Raw genomic sequence first — 20,550 nt, 5'->3', positions numbered from 1 at the left:
ACTGACCTGATTCAGCAGGCTCTTTTTAATCTCTTTTGGAAATTTAGCATAAATTTAGGAAGCTATAGTATTCAGATCCAGGGAACCTGGGACACTTATAGAGCACTAGCTCTATGTTAGCTCTGTGTTATTTTAGAATGCTTTATATGGAAACAAGTAGTTTGATACTGTATATCACTAATTTATTACATTCATATCAAAGGGAACATAGGAAGCTGCCATATGTTGATGCTGACCATAGCTCCATCTAGCTCAGCATTGCCTACAATGACTGACAGGAAACACTCCCAGCCCTACCTGGTGATGAAGAGGATTGAATGTGCACACAAAGCAGGTGCTCAACCAGTGAGGTAGGTCACACAAAGAGACAGTGCCTGGAATAAGGTCACCGAATGAGCTTTAGGCACCTTATGTTAATCAGCTGCAGCAACTTCAGACATTCATCACCAATTCTTCCCCTAATCAAAGTAGCATTGCTTAAGAAAAAAAAAAGCTTTATGAACTTTTACAGAAGTATTGTAAAACTACATTGTCCAGCACTGTTATGGAAAGGGTCAGGACTAAGTTGAGCCCATGACATGCAAATATTCCAGAAGGGAAAGTGAAGGTTTACACAGTTGAAAGGAAACTAAACTATTTCTAAACACAGACCTCCCAGAAGACTATTGCCAAATGTTAGAATAGTTTCCAGGCCAAATACTGGAAATAGTTTAAATAGTAGTTTATGTTCCCTAACCAAAGCCAGCATGGACAATGATCAGGGATAACAGGAGCTGAACTCTGGAAGGCTACAAGTTCCACACTACTTTTATAGATCTATATTTCACAGCTGCCCCCCCCCAGCAAAGCTAAACAACTGCTTATTGGTATCACATACATGACCCGATTACATTGGAGTGTCTCTCCAGTTCAGCACCAATCTTTTCTCAGTAATTAAAATGGTGTCAGGGCTTATTTCTAATGCAATGCATCTGCTGTCAATACTGTTAAAATAGTTTTGAGTTGTTCCATGCTCATTACTTATATAAAGGTTTATGAAATTAGTTACATGAGTTCATATGGTACTTTACCACAAAGGGATCTAGACCAGCGGAATACCAGTAGCATTACAGCTTTCAGCAAATAACTGTTGAACTATGGAATCATAGCTAGAGCAATGTTAAAAAGGAACTCCACAATGGTGAATCTAGCTATACACAGAGTATAGCTACAGTATAGTAGCAAGTAGTAGTTCCAGTCCTGAATGGATATTTTTCCAAAATCAGAATGCACACCTAATGCTGTTATATGAAATGTTATGTAAATATATAAAATAAATTTTGTTTTCTTCTGAGAACATTTAAATAACACCCTTATTGTTAAGCTACCATGACATTACAAAAATATCAGTCAGCTGCTGTGTTTGCTTTATTCTATTTAATACATACTGCTTTCAGAAGATTTGAGATAACAATTTGCCACTGCCGATTAAACCATGATCCATGTTAATAACCACTGGACTGAGAACACATTTTTGGCTGTGTCAGTGTTTTTCATGAACCCATCTAAAAGCTTTAAAAAGAGTTCTACATTGTGACCAGTAGGGGTCGTTTCAGGATAAAAATTCTATTGTAAGAAAGACTGAAAAGAGAATAGATTTGTAAAAATGTGAAAACCTACTCTTTTGTGGCAGATAGGCTTTCATCTACAAAATGATATTCATGTCAAGACTGTTACCAGTAAAGCTTTGTTGTATCAACAGATAAAAAGAAACAGTAAACTCAACCACTGGTCCCAATTCAATTGTTGGAATCAGTAACAAATTTTAGCTCTAATATTTTTATGTGAAAGCTCAAAATAATCTTATGAATGTGTTGCCAAATTCAAAGCTACTAATACTTCAGCCCAACTGGTGACCAAAAGCTTCAACTATGCATACTCATGCAGCTAAGTGATTTATATGGCAACAGTTTTGCTAATTTCTGTAGACTGTTTCTGTGGGATAGTTGGAACTGGGACAGCTGGGTCTAATGTCAAGTCCACACTAGCTGAAGTCTCTTCTTGAGAGACTCTCCATATTATTTTCAGCAGGGGAATGCCAGATGTGCTTTTCATTGAAGTCCAGCATTGCATCACTTCTAAAGAATTATAGTTCTCCTAAAACTGCCAGAAAGCTCTAGACTGCTATACATTAAAGGAGGCAGTGTCAAAACATTTTAGGAAGTTTTCAATATAATTTCCCTCTCATATATATTTAAGGTGTAGTTACATGGAAAATATGCAACATCTGAATGGAAGATCATGACAGATATTTATTCACAACTTAATATGCTTGCATGCTCCTTATATTTAAACTCTCTCCATACAAACATGTAAAGCAACTACAACTCCAAACAGTTGTAAAAGCCTGACAGATCCAGGCCGATTCTCATCATGTTCAGAAAACCCAACTGATAATGTGCGAAGGAGAGCTAACCTGTACAGAAAACCACATCTTATTTATGTCATAACCAAGAGTAGTAAAAGTAAAACTAAACTATGAACAAATGTATGTACCAATTGTTAAGTTTAAATGTCATTTTGGGGGATACAAGGGCACTAGCTATCTTTAAACAGTTGGAGTGTGCGCTTTTTTATGACTTTACTACCGTTCTCCAGAGGAATTCCTGAACTCACGGCTGCTCTCTAGCGGTTCTACAAAAATCGTTTTAAGTAACCAATGAAAAGGGAGGGGAAAGACAAAAATTTTCCATATAAATTTTGATTCTCATCTGCACTATAGTATCTCAAACTTTCCTAATGTTTGAAGAGGTGAAAATGGATAGATTGAACTCTCTCGTGCCACTTACACAGCTATCAGGCAAAATATTCATATATTTCCAATTATTTGACACGAATATATTATGAAGAAGACTGACGTACAATACAAATTATAGCCAACTGAATTGCCCCCTTTTCTGCATGAAAATGAAAGGTAGATTTCTGCCCCCCCATGATGCATAAAGTGATGGGTATAAGCATTTTAAACATTTCAATAGATGGTCACCCTTTGATTCTTTACTGATTCAAGAATTCTCATTCATTACTGATTACAAGCCATTTGAATCCAGAAGACTGAAAAGACAGGTGTCAATCTGACATTTCAAAAAACATATGAAACAGGGCTAATAGATAAGCAATATCATCTAATTATGATATAAAGCTACTCTTATCAAATAGTCTGCATGTTGCAATGTTTCTGAAAATATACCATTAAACAAAAATTATGCAATTATGATAGCTTTCAAAACTATATTTTCAGAAAAGCTGGATTGCTACATGACAGTCAATAGCCATCTGCCTACACATCTGGACTGGGGGGGGGGGATCAAGACACTGATGACTGTAGCCCTAAATGCACTTACTAATATACAATACTCACTGTCTCACTACTAGGTGGAAAACATGGTTAGTGATGGGCTGCAAAAACAGGTTGAAAAAAGAGCAGACCAAAGCCAAAGGAAAAACAAAACCGAAGTGTTAGGACCAGAGATACCTACATTTAAAAAATAAGGAAGAACGTATCCCGACTTCAAGGAAAAAAGCACGCTTTTTATTTCCATGCCCTAGTTCAAAAGCCACTTTAAAATCCACGACCGTTGGGAACAATAAGCAAAGGGAGAGGGAAATGTAAAGGACGAAACAGAAGAGGAAAACGCAACATCCACCTTGCGAGGGGGAAGCAATAGGTTCTATACCGGCAAAACACACGCGTGCACATACTACTCTGAGCCACTGTAGCATTAAAGAGAGCTACCTCCTCTTTGTTGGTTTTTTAAGCAGTGCAGATTGGGGGATGAACACCTGCATATGATGTGGGCAAGTATGGAAAATAACTATGAGGAAAGCGAGGGGGGGAGAGGGGAGGGGAGAATAGAGTCAGAACATGCAATCGACGGAGACAACACGCCACACTAGGAAACCCCAACCTTGCCTTCCAATCTACTTCACGGTACATGCAGCCAACATTTCACACTACAAGTGTACTGAAAAAATGGAGTGGCTTGGCGGGGGTGGGGTGGAGAGACCCCCGAAGCACCAGAATACTTTCGAAGTGGGGTCTGACAAGGGCCCCAGTCCTCCCCGCCCCACTTCCCTCCCGGAAAGAAATCCCCAGTCCCTCTCTCCGCCGCCGCCGCCGCCGCCCCCCAACCTCCCAAGACACGCGGTAGCTCGACGCTCGTCGGTCCGCGCCGGGGCGGAGGGACTCCGCGCCCGCCCGCCTTTGGAGGGGCTTTTTGCCTTGTTACCTTCGCAGACGCCCGCTTCGTACTCCGTGAGCGAGTCCCCGTTGAGCGGCGGGCGGATCACGCAGCGCAGCCCGCGGTCGCAGGCGCCGTGCAGCCCGAAGAAGCCCCCGCAGCTCTCGTTGCGCTGCCGGGCGCACATGAAGCAGCAGCCGCAGATGTCCATCACGACGCCGCCGGGGCAGTTCTTGGGCTCCTCGCAGCGGGACTCGTCGCAAGGCAGGCACACGAACGCCCGCGTCCCGGACGCCCCCAGGAACGCCACCGCCAGCAGCAGCCGAGGCCAACCCGCCGCCCAGGGCCAGCCGACGCCGCCCCGGCGCCGCCGCCCCGCCGAGACCGCTGCCAGGTACATCCCGGCCAGGGCCGAAAAAGCGCCCCCGAGTCCGGCAGGGAGCAGCCCAGCCCCGCCGACGCCTCAGCCGCCTCTCCTCCCCCGGCTGCGGCCCCTCGAGAAAAGTTTCCTCAGCGGCAGCGGCGGCGGCGACTCCAGCCAAACTTCTACCCCGGGCGGCTTCCCGCTCCTTTCGCCGTCGAGAAGCGCCTTCCGCCCGCTCCTCCTTGACGGTGCCTCCGAAGCCTGCGGTCTCCCCTCAGCGGCCCCGCGCGCGGCGGCGACTACGCAGCTGCTATAACGGGCGCCAGAGAGAGCACGAGACGAGCCTCAGCAGCTCCACCAACAAACTCGCCTCCCGACTCCGGACTCTTTCGCCGCCTCAGACTCCTCACAAGCTCTCCCAGAGCTCCGCCCCGCCCCAGCGCCCGTGCCATTGGGTAGCGGCGCGCCTGGCTCCGCCCCCAAGGCTGCTTTCGTTCCCGCGGATTGGGCCGCTCGCGCCGCCCCTCTCTCTCCCGGAGCCTTTTCGTTCTGTTGGTGGATGGAAGTGGGAGAGGCGCTGCTGCTGCTTGGGCTCCGCGGCGGCTGCCTGCCTGCCTCCCTGCCTCCCTCCCTCCCTCCCCTCGCGCTCTGCCCCTCCCCTGCCTGTGGCGCTGAGTTCTCAGAGGCGGGCCCGGAGAGCGACCAACCGGAGGTCAAGCGACATGCCCAGCCAGTCCGGGAAAAGGCAGTCGCGGGTGGGAGGGACCCTAATTAAATAAAGAGCAGCACTGATTGCGAAGGGGAGAGGTGGGGAAGCGAGGCTGCGGGCGCGCCTGCACCGAAAGTCAACCTGGAGGCTGCAAATCCGAATGCGGGAAACTAATTCCACACGGCGCTTAAGTTCGTCACTAGTTCTTCCCTGCCCCTTCTTGGCTCGAAAGCGAGAAGAAAGAAGAGGAAAGCTCGCGTATCCCAGAATGCCAAAAATAATGTTATTCAGTTGAAAACGTCATGCTTGCAAAACGCTCATAAATTCACAATGACATCGGAACACCATAATAAATATATAATTGGGGGTGCCCACCCCAAAATACGATCTGAGCCAAGGCAAAGTACACACCCAAGCAACATCAAAGAGGTTTCTCTGCTATACTAATAAATGTGCCACCCCAGAACATCCTGTGAGCACATGGCACAAAGAAGGGTGTCTGTGCACACTGAAGATAGTCAACAGTAGGGATGGCTATTCCAAAATGTGCTTTGGGTCAGCATAAATCATAGATACATCTTCTAAGCAAACAAAATTGCATTTGCACATACCAATGGATCCAGCCAAGCTCAGCCGCCTGCAGATGCATGGTACAAACAAAGGCATCTATGCACACCAATAACGGTGGTCAATAAAGTCAATCCTGTTTGGTGGGAGGCGTTCCACAGGGCAGGTGCCACTACCAAGAAGGCCCTCTGCCTATTATTATTTATTAAATTTGTATACTGCCCTATACAGGTAGATCACAGGGCAGTTCACAACATAATGTTACAATATAAAAAACACAAAATATATAATAAAGACAAAGACAACCCAATAATGCCCCCTCGTTCCCTTCTCACCAGAAGGTCCTCTGAATTGGACCTCAGTGTCTGGGATGAACAACGGAGACAAGATGCTCCTTCAGGTATACATGGCCGAGGCTGATTAGGGCTTTAAGTTCAGCACAAACACTTTGAATTGTTCTCGAAAATGTACTGGAAGCCAATGTAGATCCTTTAGGACCCGTGTTATATGGTCCCAGTGGCTGTTCCCAGTCACATCTGGCAGCTGCATTCTAAATTAGTTGTAGTTTTGCAGTAGTCCAAGCAGGAGATAACCAGAGATAACATAGGAAAAAATAAGCACCCCAAAATATGCCTTGGGACACCTCTAATCATAAACCCACATGTACAGGATTTGTACACTCTTGCACACTGTTTGCCTAGTCGCTCCTTTAGGTGCAGCTGGATCCCATTTCTACTGACACTCAGCAAGGAGGGCAGTGCAAGTGAGCAAGCATGGTGGCTTCTCCTTTCAGCTGCATTCATTTGTCCACTGTGGATGGAAGGTGAGTGAAAAATGCCTCTGCTCCCCTTTCTGTCCGTGGCGAGAAGGTGCAGAAATGGTGTTTTAAAAGAGCAAAGAGAACGGAACCTGTCCTTGACCAGGGTAAAAAGATGGGAGGCTGCAAAAATTTCTAGGATTAGGAAACTTGACTTCTCTCTTCACTGTATTGTGTGAATTAGAAGTTTGTTATTGTGGTTTTAACCCCATCTTGCTCCAATTTCTTTTTTCTTTTTTAAGAAGGTTGTTTTGCAATCGAAGATGATAGATGTTCTTTATTTCAGAAAAACAAGCCTCTGGCGAATGAACCACAAAGCTTCCCTGTGATGCTCCTTTAAAAAAAAAAAAAAATTGATTTGACAGGTAACCCTGCTTTACAGGCACAGCCTGAGGTGGGAAACTGTGAATTGCTGTGAGGTGGCTTGGTGATTGAAAAGTCATGACATCCCATAAAAGTGTGCCTTTGACCTCCCTGGAAAACCACTTGTAGAGCAGGGGAGTGGGTTCAAAAGCAGCAAAATCTCCTTGTTTCTCTTGGGGCTGAAAGAGCCTGCAGGGAAGTGTGGGCCAAGTCATAAAGCCAGAAAAGGAGTGACTGGAGTAGCCTTCCTCAATCTGCTGCCCTTCAGGTATTTTGAACTCCCACCAGCCACCAGAAGACATGTAGAGTCTTGGCTGTGCCTCCAAGGGTACCATTTGGGTAGGGCAGAGAGCTAATACACCCCCCCTCCACCAACACATTTTCAGACCATGTGTGATGAGTCTTAGGCTGAGCACTTTCATCTCTGGCCTACTCCTTGGCAACTGAATCTTCTTCCTACACAAAACAGCTTTGACACAGTGCCCCTGTCAGTCAGCAGGCAAATGCTCAGGAAGGATTTAGTTATCTGTTTACCATGTGAATGGAATCTGTGAGGAGGCAGCATGCCTCTGATTCCCTAAAGGCTGAGACATGCAACAGAGGGCATCTGTCTCCAGTCTCCACTGTACCCAGGTTGGATATGTTTCTGAGACATTATCTGGAGCTGGCCACTGATGGGCATAGTGCTTGATTAGATGGACGTCCGATCTGACCCAGATGTTGTTAAGCTGCTCACAACAAGTCAGCAACACGACACATGATTCCTCTTCAGGGGAATTCAGCCTTCTGCCTTTTCCATTTGCATCAACCCTGAGCTTTTCAGCGGCCCTCTCATAGCAGCACATGAAATAGTTTGTGTGTTAACTTTTCTGATCTTAGCAAATGAAGTCCCCAGTTGAATCCCTGGCCTGTACTAGAGCAAAGATCACAAATCTTTCCCAATAATCAGTAAACCTCCTTGTCAAACAGCTCCTGCAAAATGGAACATTCCTCCAAAGGAACACAAGGATATGAAATAACTAAGCGAGAAAAAGGACAAGAGAGGGTGTGAGTCTGCATGGTGGAATGAAGGCCCAATTGAATTAAACATCTGAACTGCAGCCCAGGGGAAGAACAACGAAGAGTGACTAATGAGAGAAGGGAAATGCTGAAAACAAACACAATGCCTACTCACTTCGCTCTCAGCAAAGTAGTAAGCCCCCAAGAGGGCAAGGTGGAAATATAAAAAGCAAAGAAGTCTAGCAGCTGTTTGTGTCTAGCAGGGCCTTGTTCCTGACAATGCCAAGCGTTCATGACATACACCGGTACACGTTGAAAGCAGGAATGAGTAATAAACACATGGAACTGAAATGCTGAGATGCTATAGCTTGTAAGGATATTTTGGCAGTGTTATGTACTGACCTGAATCCTAAAAAAATAGGATCCAGAATGCAGCAGTCTGATTGGTCTGCAGGAGCCACCCAATCCAGCTGCAGGTGGAAGTGAATCAGCGACCTGATTGGCCTGCAGGAGCAGCCCAGAATTAGCCAATCACGCGGGGCCCATTGTGTAAATAATGTATATATAGCTAGACTGTTTCTGTTGGGATGCACTTCAGCTGCTCTCTTCCCCTCACCCCATCCCACAAATCTGTTTCAGAGGGCTGGAGGATTTTCCAGAACAGATTTTGACGGAGGGTGCAGGGAAAAGAGAGGAAGGGGAAGTACCATTGCATGACTAGAACTCTGCTCATTCAGTGTGGGATACAACCCAATGCATGTGTTGGGAAGATTATTGGGGTAGAAAGTGCACTTATGCTGAGACTATTGCTTTTCAATATTTGCCTGGCTTTTTCAGGCCTCATCTGCACCATCTCAAAACTCTCCTTGTAGGTTGCCTGTTCCTGCATTTTTTAGCTATGAATCACATTATGCTTACACTGTCCAGGTGGCATCTCAGTTTCTCGGAGCTAAAATTCGCTTTTTGCCTAACTAGCATGAAAAATTATTCTAAAATGATTATATTCCACTGTGCCATGCAACATGTGTTTGCCATATCACGTTTTTGGGGTTATCCTATTTCCCCCCCAGCTCCTCCTCTGTACTGCTGCCCATACCCCACCCACCAAACCTCAAATCTCCTTGTCTATTTTCTTTCTCGTTGTAGCTGATGTTCATTTCCAAGGGCACCTTTCTCTTCTTTCTGGGTGGATTTACCTAGAAAGAAGCCCCTTTGCACTGTGACTGAGTTGTTGTTTGTATTAAAGGAACACAGGGTGGATTTTCGTGTATTCACCGCAGTGAGCTGTTGCAATAGAACAATAGACACCCTCCGCAAACACTTCATTCTTAGCTAGATGTGGACGTGAAGTTTAGCCAGAGTGTAGTAACAATCTAACAATGCCCTCCAAATAGGTGGGGAAAGTGGAGAAGCAAGGGAGTAGCATAAAAAATGATGTGACATGACCAGATCAAAAATACTGTTTCATACTACCCTAATTTATGAGTGGTGCGAAATTCCAGGGGTTCCAGAAGCATACCCATGGTTCGTATTTCCTTCAGAATGAGGCACAGAGGAGACTGTGGTGTCTTTATGATACATGGTTTATTTAAACACATAAACAACCTGAGCCTACGATGGAAGGGTTCACAGCATTATCACCCCAAGAGGGTCCTGCCTCTCCCATGGCTACAGCCTTGGATTCCGGCAGAAATCAAGCATGCTTCTGACTCTGGTTTCAGCCTGCTTCCTCCATTACAACTCAGCTCTGGACTACAATGGAATGTGAGAACAGCAATCAACCAGCATTGATATGGAACCGTGAAGGGCTACAATGAACAAATTGGATTGGGAAGTGTGCATTTCCAAAGGCTGTGCTGAAGAGCCCTCAATTTCCTGAAATGAAGCTAGAATTTTTTAAGCAGCCACTGAAAGATAGATGTTAGTGAATGAGTGATTTTTAACTGAGTGTTATTAACCAGCCGTATTTAGCTTTTATTGTTGTTAGATGCCTTGAAAGATCCCCTCTGAGGGTAGGATGTAATTATTTTAAATAAATAAATGCAATAAATATTAGGTACAAATTTACTAATGTTCACGCACAGTGCTGGCTTTAGAGTATGAAATGAGCTCTCTTACATTGCTATTTAAAGGTATTAATATTTCATTACGTTTGTCCAGAAGAGGCTTTTAAGACAAATGGGTAAATTTTAATTGGTAAATCAATCTTAGGAGTATATTCATCTTTTTTATGGAAATGTTACTTAACAGTAAAGTAGGCTGATTAGGACATCTGTTGGCCCATTTTAGCAGTGTTAGACATGAGTGAAGTGTTCAACTCTGACATTTTAAAATTAATCGGAACTATACACCTTGGTATTTATTGTGCTTTGGACAAAGGAGAGAGAATGGAGCATAATGTGTTGTGCATGTCTGAAATTTAGTAAGTCACTTGAACCTCTCTCTGTTCAGGGCCTTCTATAACCCCTTTGCGGGGCGGGGCAGGGGAGAGGTCTTTTTATAGTCAAGCAGTATATAAATTATATGAATTAAATAATAAACCTAAAATCTGATTTGCAAACGATGAACACAAAGTACATGGATCAGCATGGGGAAATCAGTCTACTCCAGAAAGGACCACAGACTGAAGAGGTTTCAGGGTGCCAGGCTGAGCCGCCTGCCTGCCCGCCGGGTCAGGAGAGAACACAACTGGTCGAGGCAGCTCTTGGTAGGCACATCCCCCCAACGCTGACTGGGGGTCCAGCGGCAAGGCCATGCCCCCTGACGGCAGGCCTGGTAAGATGGGGTTATCTGTGGGGGGTGCCTGGTTCACACCTGCTCAAAATCATGTGCCTGGGGCTACGGTTTCCCTGGCCCTCCCACCCCACACCCCTGCCAGGTAAGCCATACCCTGCACAATCAATCACAATATGTGGTGCACACGGACACACCATTTGAATGGCAGTGGCCATAAACTTTTGGGGGTAGCCCCCTGAAATAGCTAACACATAAAAATAATTTTTTAAAAATCCTTTTAAAAAATTGATCCTTAAGATGGGTTGTCTTATGAAGAATAACTCTTTTAGAAAAACAAACTACAGTGGTACCTCGGGTTAAGAACTTAATTCATTCCGGTGGTCCGTTCTTAACCTGAAACTGTTCTTAACCTGAGGTACCACTTTTAGTTAATGGGGCCTCCCGCTGTCGCCGCATGATTTCCGTTTTCATCCTGAGGTAAAGTTCTTAACCTGAGGTACTATTTCTGGGTTAGCAGAATCTGTAACCTGAAGCGTCTGTAACCCGAGGTACCACTGTAATGTGCTTCTCATCACATATGTCCAGCTTCTCATCACGTATGTCCAGCTTCATATCAGCCAGTGTCGTTGACTTTGAAGCACAAAACCAGCAACATGGGCTGAGAGCCAGTTTGTCCCTGTGGTCTGTTCACACATAGAATGACATTTATTCTGTGATTTAGGGAAGCCCTCTCTCCCGCCTAGAAGCCTAGTGATACATGTATTACCTGTTCTCATTGTGGTCAATCAGATGCCTATGGGAAGCAGGACCTCAGCACAAGAGCCTTTTCCTCACTGGTGATTCCCAGCAGAAGGTGTTCAGAGGCAGTGGAGGCAGTGAATAGCCATCACTTCTAGTAGCCATCTATAAGTCCTACCAACCCCTGAATTTGTCTAATCTGCTTCAAAGCCAGCTGTTCTCCCCCTAATGTTCCTAAATCAGGTTAAAGGGAGAAAACCTGTAAATATTTCTTTTTTTGGGGAAAGAAGTTTCTAGTCTATTACCTAGAACAGTGTTACCCAATTAGCTAATTACTGCGGACCCCCTGTTTTTCAAAAGCCAAGCCATGAACCCCCAAACTTTCGAATTTTTTTATACCTCTGTGGTAGTTTTTGTTATGTGAATGGTGCCTTAGACCTCCTGGGTAGGTTACACAGACCCCCCCCCCCACGGCGTCCCCAGACCACCAATTGGGAACCATGGAACTAGAAAATATCAAGTTAAGTTGAAGATGGAGTCAGAAAACTGGAAGAGGGCAGTTACTCCACTTCAACAGTCAGGAAGACAAGGATACAAAAGATGATTTTCCTAAGCCCTGTTGGAGCAAGTGGGAGGAGCAAACTCACTGCAGGATATAATTTCCCACTGATTAAAAAATTTAGAGTCTCTTGCCAATGAGATCTGGAGGTCTCCCTCATGTTTCTTGCTAGTTTTTAGGGCTTTCATAAAACTGTGTGATACACTAATCTTCTTTGCATGCTGAATAACCCTGGTTCAATCTCCAGCATCTCCTGGTAGAACTGGGAATGTCCTCTGCTTGCAACCCTGGGGAAAGGCTGCCAGTCAGTGCAGCAATAGTGTGCTAGATTGATCAATGGCCTGATCGGTATAATGCAGCTTCCAGTATACTTCCCCCCACAATATATTTTAAATTGCCATCTTTTAGTTGTCCAAATGCTGTGCTTTGTTCAAACACTTGACCCCAAGGAAAAAAATTAATTGCAAATGAGTTACATGTATGATTTATTTAGCTATCTATATCTATCAAACACATCAAGTAAACTGGCTTTCTGCAGTTTTGCTCATTCATGGGGTTCATACAGTTTGCAGGAAGTAAGATAAAACATTTTCTTAAAACTTCCAATATTTTTCCTACAGTCATTACATTTTTCGGTACAAGTTTCCTCCTGGGTGATTTAGTAGCCAACACAAATATGTATGCAGGCCTGGCTCTCAGCACACCAGCTAGTATTTTACAGTGTTTTGTGTTAATTTTACAATATCTGATAGTGCATGTCTTTGGTGGGTTTTTTTTTAAAAAATGTAGCTTAAATCTGTCTTACATTATTTTTGGAACATCTTTGATGTATTAATTCTGCTACTTTTGAAGTACCCATTTCCTGTTCTACAAGTACTTTACTTTTTCTCTCCTCCCTCTTTCCACTTAAAAATATCTGTTGCAATGTTATGACCAATAATTCCCTTTCAGTGCTTCCCACAAGAATTATGGGAAGTATCGGTAACTTCAGAGCAAATAATAGTTCTACTGGAAATACAGTGGTACCTCGGGTTACATACGCTTCAGGTTACAGACTCTGCTAACCCAGAAATAGTACCTCAGGTTAAGAACTTTGCTTCAGGATGAGAACAGAAATTGTGCTCCTGCGGCGCGGCGGCAGCAGGAGGCCCGATTAGCTAAAGTGGTGCTTCAGGTTAAGAACAGTTTCAGGTTAAGAACGGACCTCCGGAACGAATTAAGTACTTAACCTGAGGTACGACTGTAACTGCAAATAAGCCATCTCTTTCTGCAAAGCAGTGCCACCCACCCCTAATTCAGGCAGCTGCTACTGTTGTGACAATGTTGCGAGCATGAGCATCATGACTCCCACCCAAAACTGGGCAAAAGCTTCCCGGGCTTTGGAAAGGAGGTGCTATGCCTCTGACAGGATGTTGGAGCCTACCTTTGGGAAGGTAACAGGAGGGCTCTTGAACCCAGTTGCAGCATCGCACCTCCCATCCTAAGTAGGAAAGAAGCTTCCTGGGCTTTGGGAAGGAAGCACTAGGCTTTAAGACTTTAATATTCTAATTTGCCAGGAACATTTAGGGGACTAGCCTAGTCCCCCTAGTCTGCTGACCGCATGACACTGGCCACTGGCTAGGTCCGACAGGCTCTTCTAAATGGCCTCGGCCCAGTATACCTGAAGGAGCATCTTCACCCCTATGACTCAACCTTACTGAGGTCCTCCTTCGAGGGTCTTCTGCTGGTTCCCTCACTGTGAGAAGCAAAGTTACAGGGAACCAGGCAGAGGGCCTTCCCGGTACAGTGGTACCTTGGGTTACATATGCTTCAGGTTACAGACTCTGCTAACCCAGAAATAGTACCTTGGGTTAAAAACTTTGCTTCAGGATGAGAACAGAAATCGTGTTCCGGTGGCACAGCAGCAGCGGGAGGCCCCATTAGCTAAAGTGGTGCTTCAGGTTAAGAACAGTTTCAGGTTAAGAATGGACCTTCAGAACGAATTAAGTACTTAACCAGAGGTACCACTGTAGTGGCACCCGCCCTGTGGAACGCCCTCCCACCAGATGTCAAGGAGATAAAGAATTACACAACTTTTAGGAGACATCTGATGGCAGCCCTGTATAAGGGAGGTGTTTTAATGCTTGATGTTTTTATTATGTTTTTAGATATGCTGTAAGCCGCCCAGAGTGGCTGGGGATACCCAGCCAGATGGGTGGGGTATAGATAATAAATTTATTATTATTATTCACTTATGCTCAACACTTTTTAAACATAGGCAGTTTAGGATCTCAGGTGATAAATTATGCTGTAATGCTTCAATGTTTTGTTGATTGAAAATCAATATAAGCTGAAAACTCAAATGTTGAAAATTTCAATTACTTTTTGGAATACCCTTGTACTTTTTAAAAAAAAGTTTCTAAAGTGCAATCCTGTACATTTTAGTCAGAAGCAACCCCTATTGTGTTCAAAAGGGCTTCCCCCTTAGTGAGTGTGTTTTGGGTCACCTGCATACTCTGAAGAATAACATAATTCATAAGCCTTGAAGGACATATGGACCCATTCTTCCAGAGAAGTTATTGCATGGAATATTCAGTAGAGTCATGGCTTCTGGAAGGTTCCATGACCATGACCACCTTGAGCTCCTTGAAGGAAAAGGATGAGATATAAAATACGTGCCAAAATTAATAAAATCACACCACAAGTCATGGACTATAGTGGCTAATATGGAATCTAGTCATTTTCAGCCTAATCTTCTGCTGTGTTTGGTGTAATACCGGTGGACCTTAGATGTTTCTAATTCTGTACAGAACCAAGCTGATAACCACATTCCTGAGAGTTATCACATTTCTGTACACAAGCAGATCATACAGTTTCAAAATAAAATCTAAATATTAGTTGGCTGTGTTCAAAAGTGATGCTAAAATTAATATAAAGGATATTATCTGAATATTTAACCCTACCTAGTTACCTAATGTTCTAGATAGCCTTAGATTTCCCCCGCAAATGAAATAGATGATTCTGCTTTTAAAAATCATGTCTGCAATTGGGATTTAGTCACAGGTGAAAAAGTAGTGACTGGAAGCAACTGCATAGAATTCTTGTTTGCCTTCTGTCTATATAGTTACGCTATTTACATTTCTGCAAAGTGACTATGAAATATATTCAATTTGAAATTCATTAGTTCCTTTCCCCATCAGTATTTTCCATTAATTCTGCCCACTTCCTCATTGCTTTGCCTGGGGGTAAATTATTAAATGTAATGCAAAGCAATATAGAATCAGAAGAAGACCACCATTTGCAAATTAAGCACTGATAATTGTAAGCGTTTCTCATTATGCTTTATCAGCTTGTTGTGTTTTCTGCTTCCCAAAGCAATCCAAAAGACCCAGAAGTGCTGGTGAAGAGACATTTGTGGTTCCAAGATGACAGCATTCCTGAGGGAATCACCATGCACTGTACATTTAGTACAGCTATATCGACTTCATTTCCCTCCGTGTAGTGTGAGAGATATATGGCACTTCATGCGTGGGGGGAAATATCATTGTGAAAATCTTGTGAAATACGTTACTCTGTTGTTATATTCTGCTATGTCTTCCTAAGGTTTGTTAAGGTTGACCAGCTCCCAGCCATCTTGATGTTTCTATTTTACAGTGTGAGCTCTGTTGATGGTCATTTTGGTGGTGATATGAATCCTAGAATCCTAGAATTCAAAGGGACCATCAAAGTTATGCAATCTAACTACCTGCAATGCAGGAAACTTTTTCCCAACGTGGGGCTTGAGCCCACCACCCTACATTTAAGAACGTTCAGTATATTGAAGGACAAAAGGTGGAACAGGTAAAGAGGCGAGTGCTACAAGACTACAAGACCCTTCCTCGACTCCATCTGTCAGCCCAGTTGAATGCATCCAGGAGACACACCAAAGGGCACAGCAGCGCTACCAACATGGTTAGTCCTGCTACTGTTGGAAGTGTTTCTCTAAGCACCATGGCTCCAAAAGACTCAATTTTACCAGGGAAGGATATACTAAAACGGAGGCTTAGTCGCTCAGGCCAAGAAAGCAGTAAGCGTACCCTGGCCGTCGTCCATCAACATAAACCACAGGAGCGTTCCCACCCTCCGTTCAGTAGACCTGGGACTCTGGAAGATGTAAACTCCCGATCCACTTCATAATGCAATAAAGCCTTGCGCTACAACCGTGGATTGGTATTTGAGAGGGCTAGTGAGGAGAGCACCACACAGGAAGGACTGTGAAACTCACTGGTAATTGTATTAACACACCCACCCACCCACCCACCCTGCAGAATGTTATGTTATGCCCCTTCCTCTCTCTCACTTTTCTGGCCAGTGGCAGCGACACCATAGCCAAGAGGGCCGAGAGGGCAGTGACACCTCACCTCACCAACCGCTCCTGGGTGGGGTGGGAAATTCCATCCAACCATTCGCATTTCAGTAGGAAGTGTAATGAGCCTATTTCAATTCTAAATATGCTGGAACTGCACATCCTGCCCATGTCAGCAAAATCCAGATTTTTAACCAGTCGTTCCATAACCATTAGAGTTGGTGTAGTTTTCCAGTGCTGGGCTAACATAGTCTTCACTCCCTATTAGAAGATTTAGAAAAAAATAAAATAAAATAAAGTGCCACTTTAAAGGCTTAAGTCAAATAGTACCAGACTCTGCAACTCAAACTATAATCTTAAAACAGTAATTTGAAAATAACCTGCTACTTGAGGCAATAGGATTAAATATAATTATGGTCCCGCCATAAAGAATGCAAATCTGCATGGTCAAAATGACATTTATAGCTTTTAAGGGCATCGTTCTATATTTAAGACACATGGGACAAAGGGCTATCCTATAGCTGCTATAGGATATGGTGAAGTTGCAAAGCAGTGGCTCCATGCAAACTGGAGTATGGGATTATTTGTGTCAATATGGAGGAGAAAAAAAGCCTGACTTCACCAGAGTCATCTGCCAGCAATAAATGCATCGTGTTTCTCTTGATGAACAACATAAAAATGTTTAAGAAAGCAAAGATGTGTACACATGCTAACTGAGAGTTCCAAAGGATACTGTATTTCCAAAGTGTATGAATGGGGAACAAATGATCTGGAAATGATGTGGCCAAAATGACCAGGGACTGAATCACCTTGCCTATGAGGAAATGCTACAAATGACTGGGACTTGTTAGTTTAGAAAAAAGGCAACCAAAAGTAGGTGATGCTGGAAGTGAATATGATTGTGCACAGGGTTGGGAAAGTGGATAGAGATGATCTTTTCTCTCTTTCTTATAATACTGGCACTGAAATGAACCCACTTGGCAGCAGATTCTGCCAATTAACACATGAAATTTACTGCTCCAAGACGTGGTGATGGCCACAAGCTTATATGGCTTTAAAAGAGAATGAGAGAGATTTATGGAAGAGAAGTACTCATATCAGCGTCTACTAGGCCTGTTCCAGGTTTCAGTAGAAGGATGTCACATGGTACCAGTTGCTGAGGAGCAGCAACCTGAGAGGGCTATTGATTTCATATGCTGCTTGCGGGCTCCCCAATCACTACTTGGCCACTGTTGCAAACTGGATGGTAGACGAGAAGGGACTTTTGGTCTTGCACAGCAGGGCTCTCTTTATGTTCTAATAGGGGAAACTGCAAAGGGTCAGAGGGAAAGGTATAAGAAGTCTCATGTGGTCACCAGGCACAATGTTTCCCATTCACACAGTACCATATCCCGAAGAAGGTAGCTCCTATTATTGAGGAATCAGTTCAGCAGTTGATAGTATTTTGCACAAAACATCTAAAAAACATCTAAAAAGCATTTGTTCTCAAAATGGCCTTTTCAATTTGCTTATTTGCATTGGAGATGAAATAGCGTTTTTAACCTCAGAACTCGATACTGTGGTTATAAAACAAATAAAGTGCCCAACTGGTTATTCACCTGTGTAGGGAAAGTGGTCATTACACAGGCTATACCTGCCTATTATGTGTGAAAATGGCAATGCATAAACGGCAGGAAGGCAGTTTAACAACAGGAGATACATAAATGAGATGTCTGAACAACTTTACGTTTTGCCAAATGCCTCTCTCACTGTCAGATAGATTCATGGCAATTAAAAAAAAAGTGACATTAAGGCAATTCGTATGATTTCATCACAGGGAACACAAGATGAATTATTCAGCACGATTTCAGATGAAAGTCAATGAGCCAGTGATACCTCCGCTCCACTGTGCACAGGAGTTCTGTCAAGATGGCACCATTATCCCCAATAAAGAACAGTAACCTTTACTCAGGAAACCATCCAGATCACACAGCTATGCTCTCAATGGTTTATTAAAAGATGGACATTAAAAATACAAGTGATTTGGAACAAATGTAAAAATGCTACAACCATGCTTTGTGATGTATCATATGATCTGCTCACTTGATCCTCCTAAATTACCTTGCTGACCCAGGGGAGAGAAGTAGCACCAGTAAGCTAATAGGATGGGAAGATTAATTAAGGAAGTAAGATGAGTCTGCTCTGGTGAGCCAGAGCAGCGCACGGAAATGCTGTTTACCTTCCCGCTGGGGTGGTACCTATTTATCTACTTGCACTTTGACATGCTAGGTGGGCAGGAGCTGGGACTGAGCAACGGGAGCTCACCCCGTCGCAGGGATTCGAACCACCGACCTTCTGATCAGCAAGGCTCTGTGGGAGACTGTAGTATGTGGTAATACTGTACTGTCCCTTTGAGACTAGTTGTACCACTCCAACAGAGGGCCTACTGTATTTCTTGTAGCTGAAGAGGGAGTGTTGTTGCTCAAGGAGCTGAACTTGCAGCGGGAGCCTTTTTGTATGTGCTGAACATGCTAAAAGAATACAGGCCTACAACTCCGCAAGAGCCATCCTTTGAGAGCGTGCCACATCACACAACTTAGACTTCGTTTAGGATCCTAGAATCCCAACATCAGGCCCTCCACACTTTCTTTGATCTTGTGTGATCCTCCATGCTCCTCTTTTTCCGCCTCAGAAAACATCGGTTCTACTTGCTCCTTAAAACCAGACTTTGCAAGAGGAACATATATGTCATTTCATTTTCCTTCACAGGATTGTTTCATCCATAATTACTCTAGAATGTACAGTATTTTGAGTGCTTTAATGTATATATTTGAAAACACATTCTTTTGTGTGTGTGTGTGGCGCTGATAATAGCAGGCTCCGAGAGAATATGAAGCAATTTCACTGGGAGATCAACTTCCCAAGCAGAAAAATGTTCTTTCTTTCATGCCAAACCTCTGTTTAATTCTCTTAAGTCTGTGGGAGCCAGATCTACTGAATGTTTTCATGCTAATTTATATGGATTTTTAAATAAGGAGTCATGGAAATCCATACCTCATATACATTTTCTTTCCATCCAACGGAATTACTTTGGCTATCGTGTACTTCAGTGAAAACCACCTCTGTAAGCAGAGTGTGACTGAGCAAAGGCTAGCAAAATGGAAAATTTCATTTCCAAAAATATAATAAAAGTTTAGGAGTAGTAGAGGAAGTGGATGTTCCTTGAACTTATGGTACACTCATCTATATTTCCCCCATTATACTTCTATTTGCACAAATTAAATTGGCTGTAGCATTTAGAGCCAAGATAAAGATTTTTTTTTCTGCTGCTGTTGCTGCTGCTCATTTTGACTTTCACTGAAAAATAAATATTGACACATTTTAATATGTCTGTGATTAAAGTGTGATGCTGGGGAATGCCTTGGTTTCATTCCCATTATTTTAGTCAAGCAGGAACTTTCCATGACATTTGTTTTTTAACACAAGATCATTCCTATGTGGAAACAACAAGGACATTCGCTTCTGGAAATCAGTGGGCTTTTGCATACCTTCCAGCATTTCTCTGATGAAAATAGGGACACCCTCTTCTACATCAGGAAGCTTCTCCCACATTTGGTCTCATCACACACAGAGAAATCACATACACATATACATCTGTCACCTTGAGCCAATTATAACCTCTCCACCTCATCTACCTCGCAGGATTGTTGTAAAGAAAACTTGAGTGAGGGAAGGGATTGGGCACAGCACCTTCCACAGATAAATGGAATGAAATAATTTTGTTGTTGTAAGCTGCCTTGAGTCCCTGTCAGGGGAAAAGGTGAGATGATGATGATGATGATGATGATAATGATAATGGAAACTCTAAGAATGATCAGGAACATACCAGAGAGTAAATATTGAGAGTACAGATGGGCCTTTGGTCTAAGCTAGGGGGGCTCGTTTTACATAACGTTCACCCCGTATATTTGTGTTAAATTATGCTGCCCTGCAGAGGTAAATATGTACCGTATTTTTTGCTCTATAAGACTCACGTTTTCCCTCCTAAAAACTAAGGGAAATGTGTATGTGTCCTATGAAGCGAATGCAGGCTGCGCAGCTATCCCAGAAGCCAGAACGGCAAGAGGGGTTGCTGCTTTCGCAGAGCAGCGATCCTTCTTGCTGTTCTGGCTTCT

The 20,550-nt window shown here is 43.6% G+C and overlaps 1 protein-coding gene across 2 annotated transcripts in view; it reads right to left on the bottom strand.

The window, feature by feature from the left end:
• Window positions 1–4,991, bottom strand: part of CRIM1 (cysteine rich transmembrane BMP regulator 1) — a 130,046-nt gene extending 125,055 nt beyond the window's left edge. For both annotated transcript variants that reach the window (XM_081857659.1, XM_081857660.1), the window contains exon 1: window positions 4,269–4,991. In XM_081857659.1, the coding sequence (XP_081713785.1) occupies window positions 4,269–4,620 (352 nt within the window). In that variant the 5' untranslated portion in view covers window positions 4,621–4,991. The remainder of the gene's footprint in view (window positions 1–4,268) is intronic.
• Window positions 4,992–20,550: the final 15,559 nt, after the last annotated feature.

This window comes from Podarcis erhardii (genome assembly GCF_964252035.2).
Source record: "Podarcis erhardii genome assembly, chromosome: 3".
NCBI lineage: Eukaryota > Metazoa > Chordata > Lepidosauria > Squamata > Lacertidae > Podarcis > Podarcis erhardii.
Note: the sequence above shows the minus strand (reverse complement) of the source record. Positions and strands in the feature narration are given on the sequence as shown.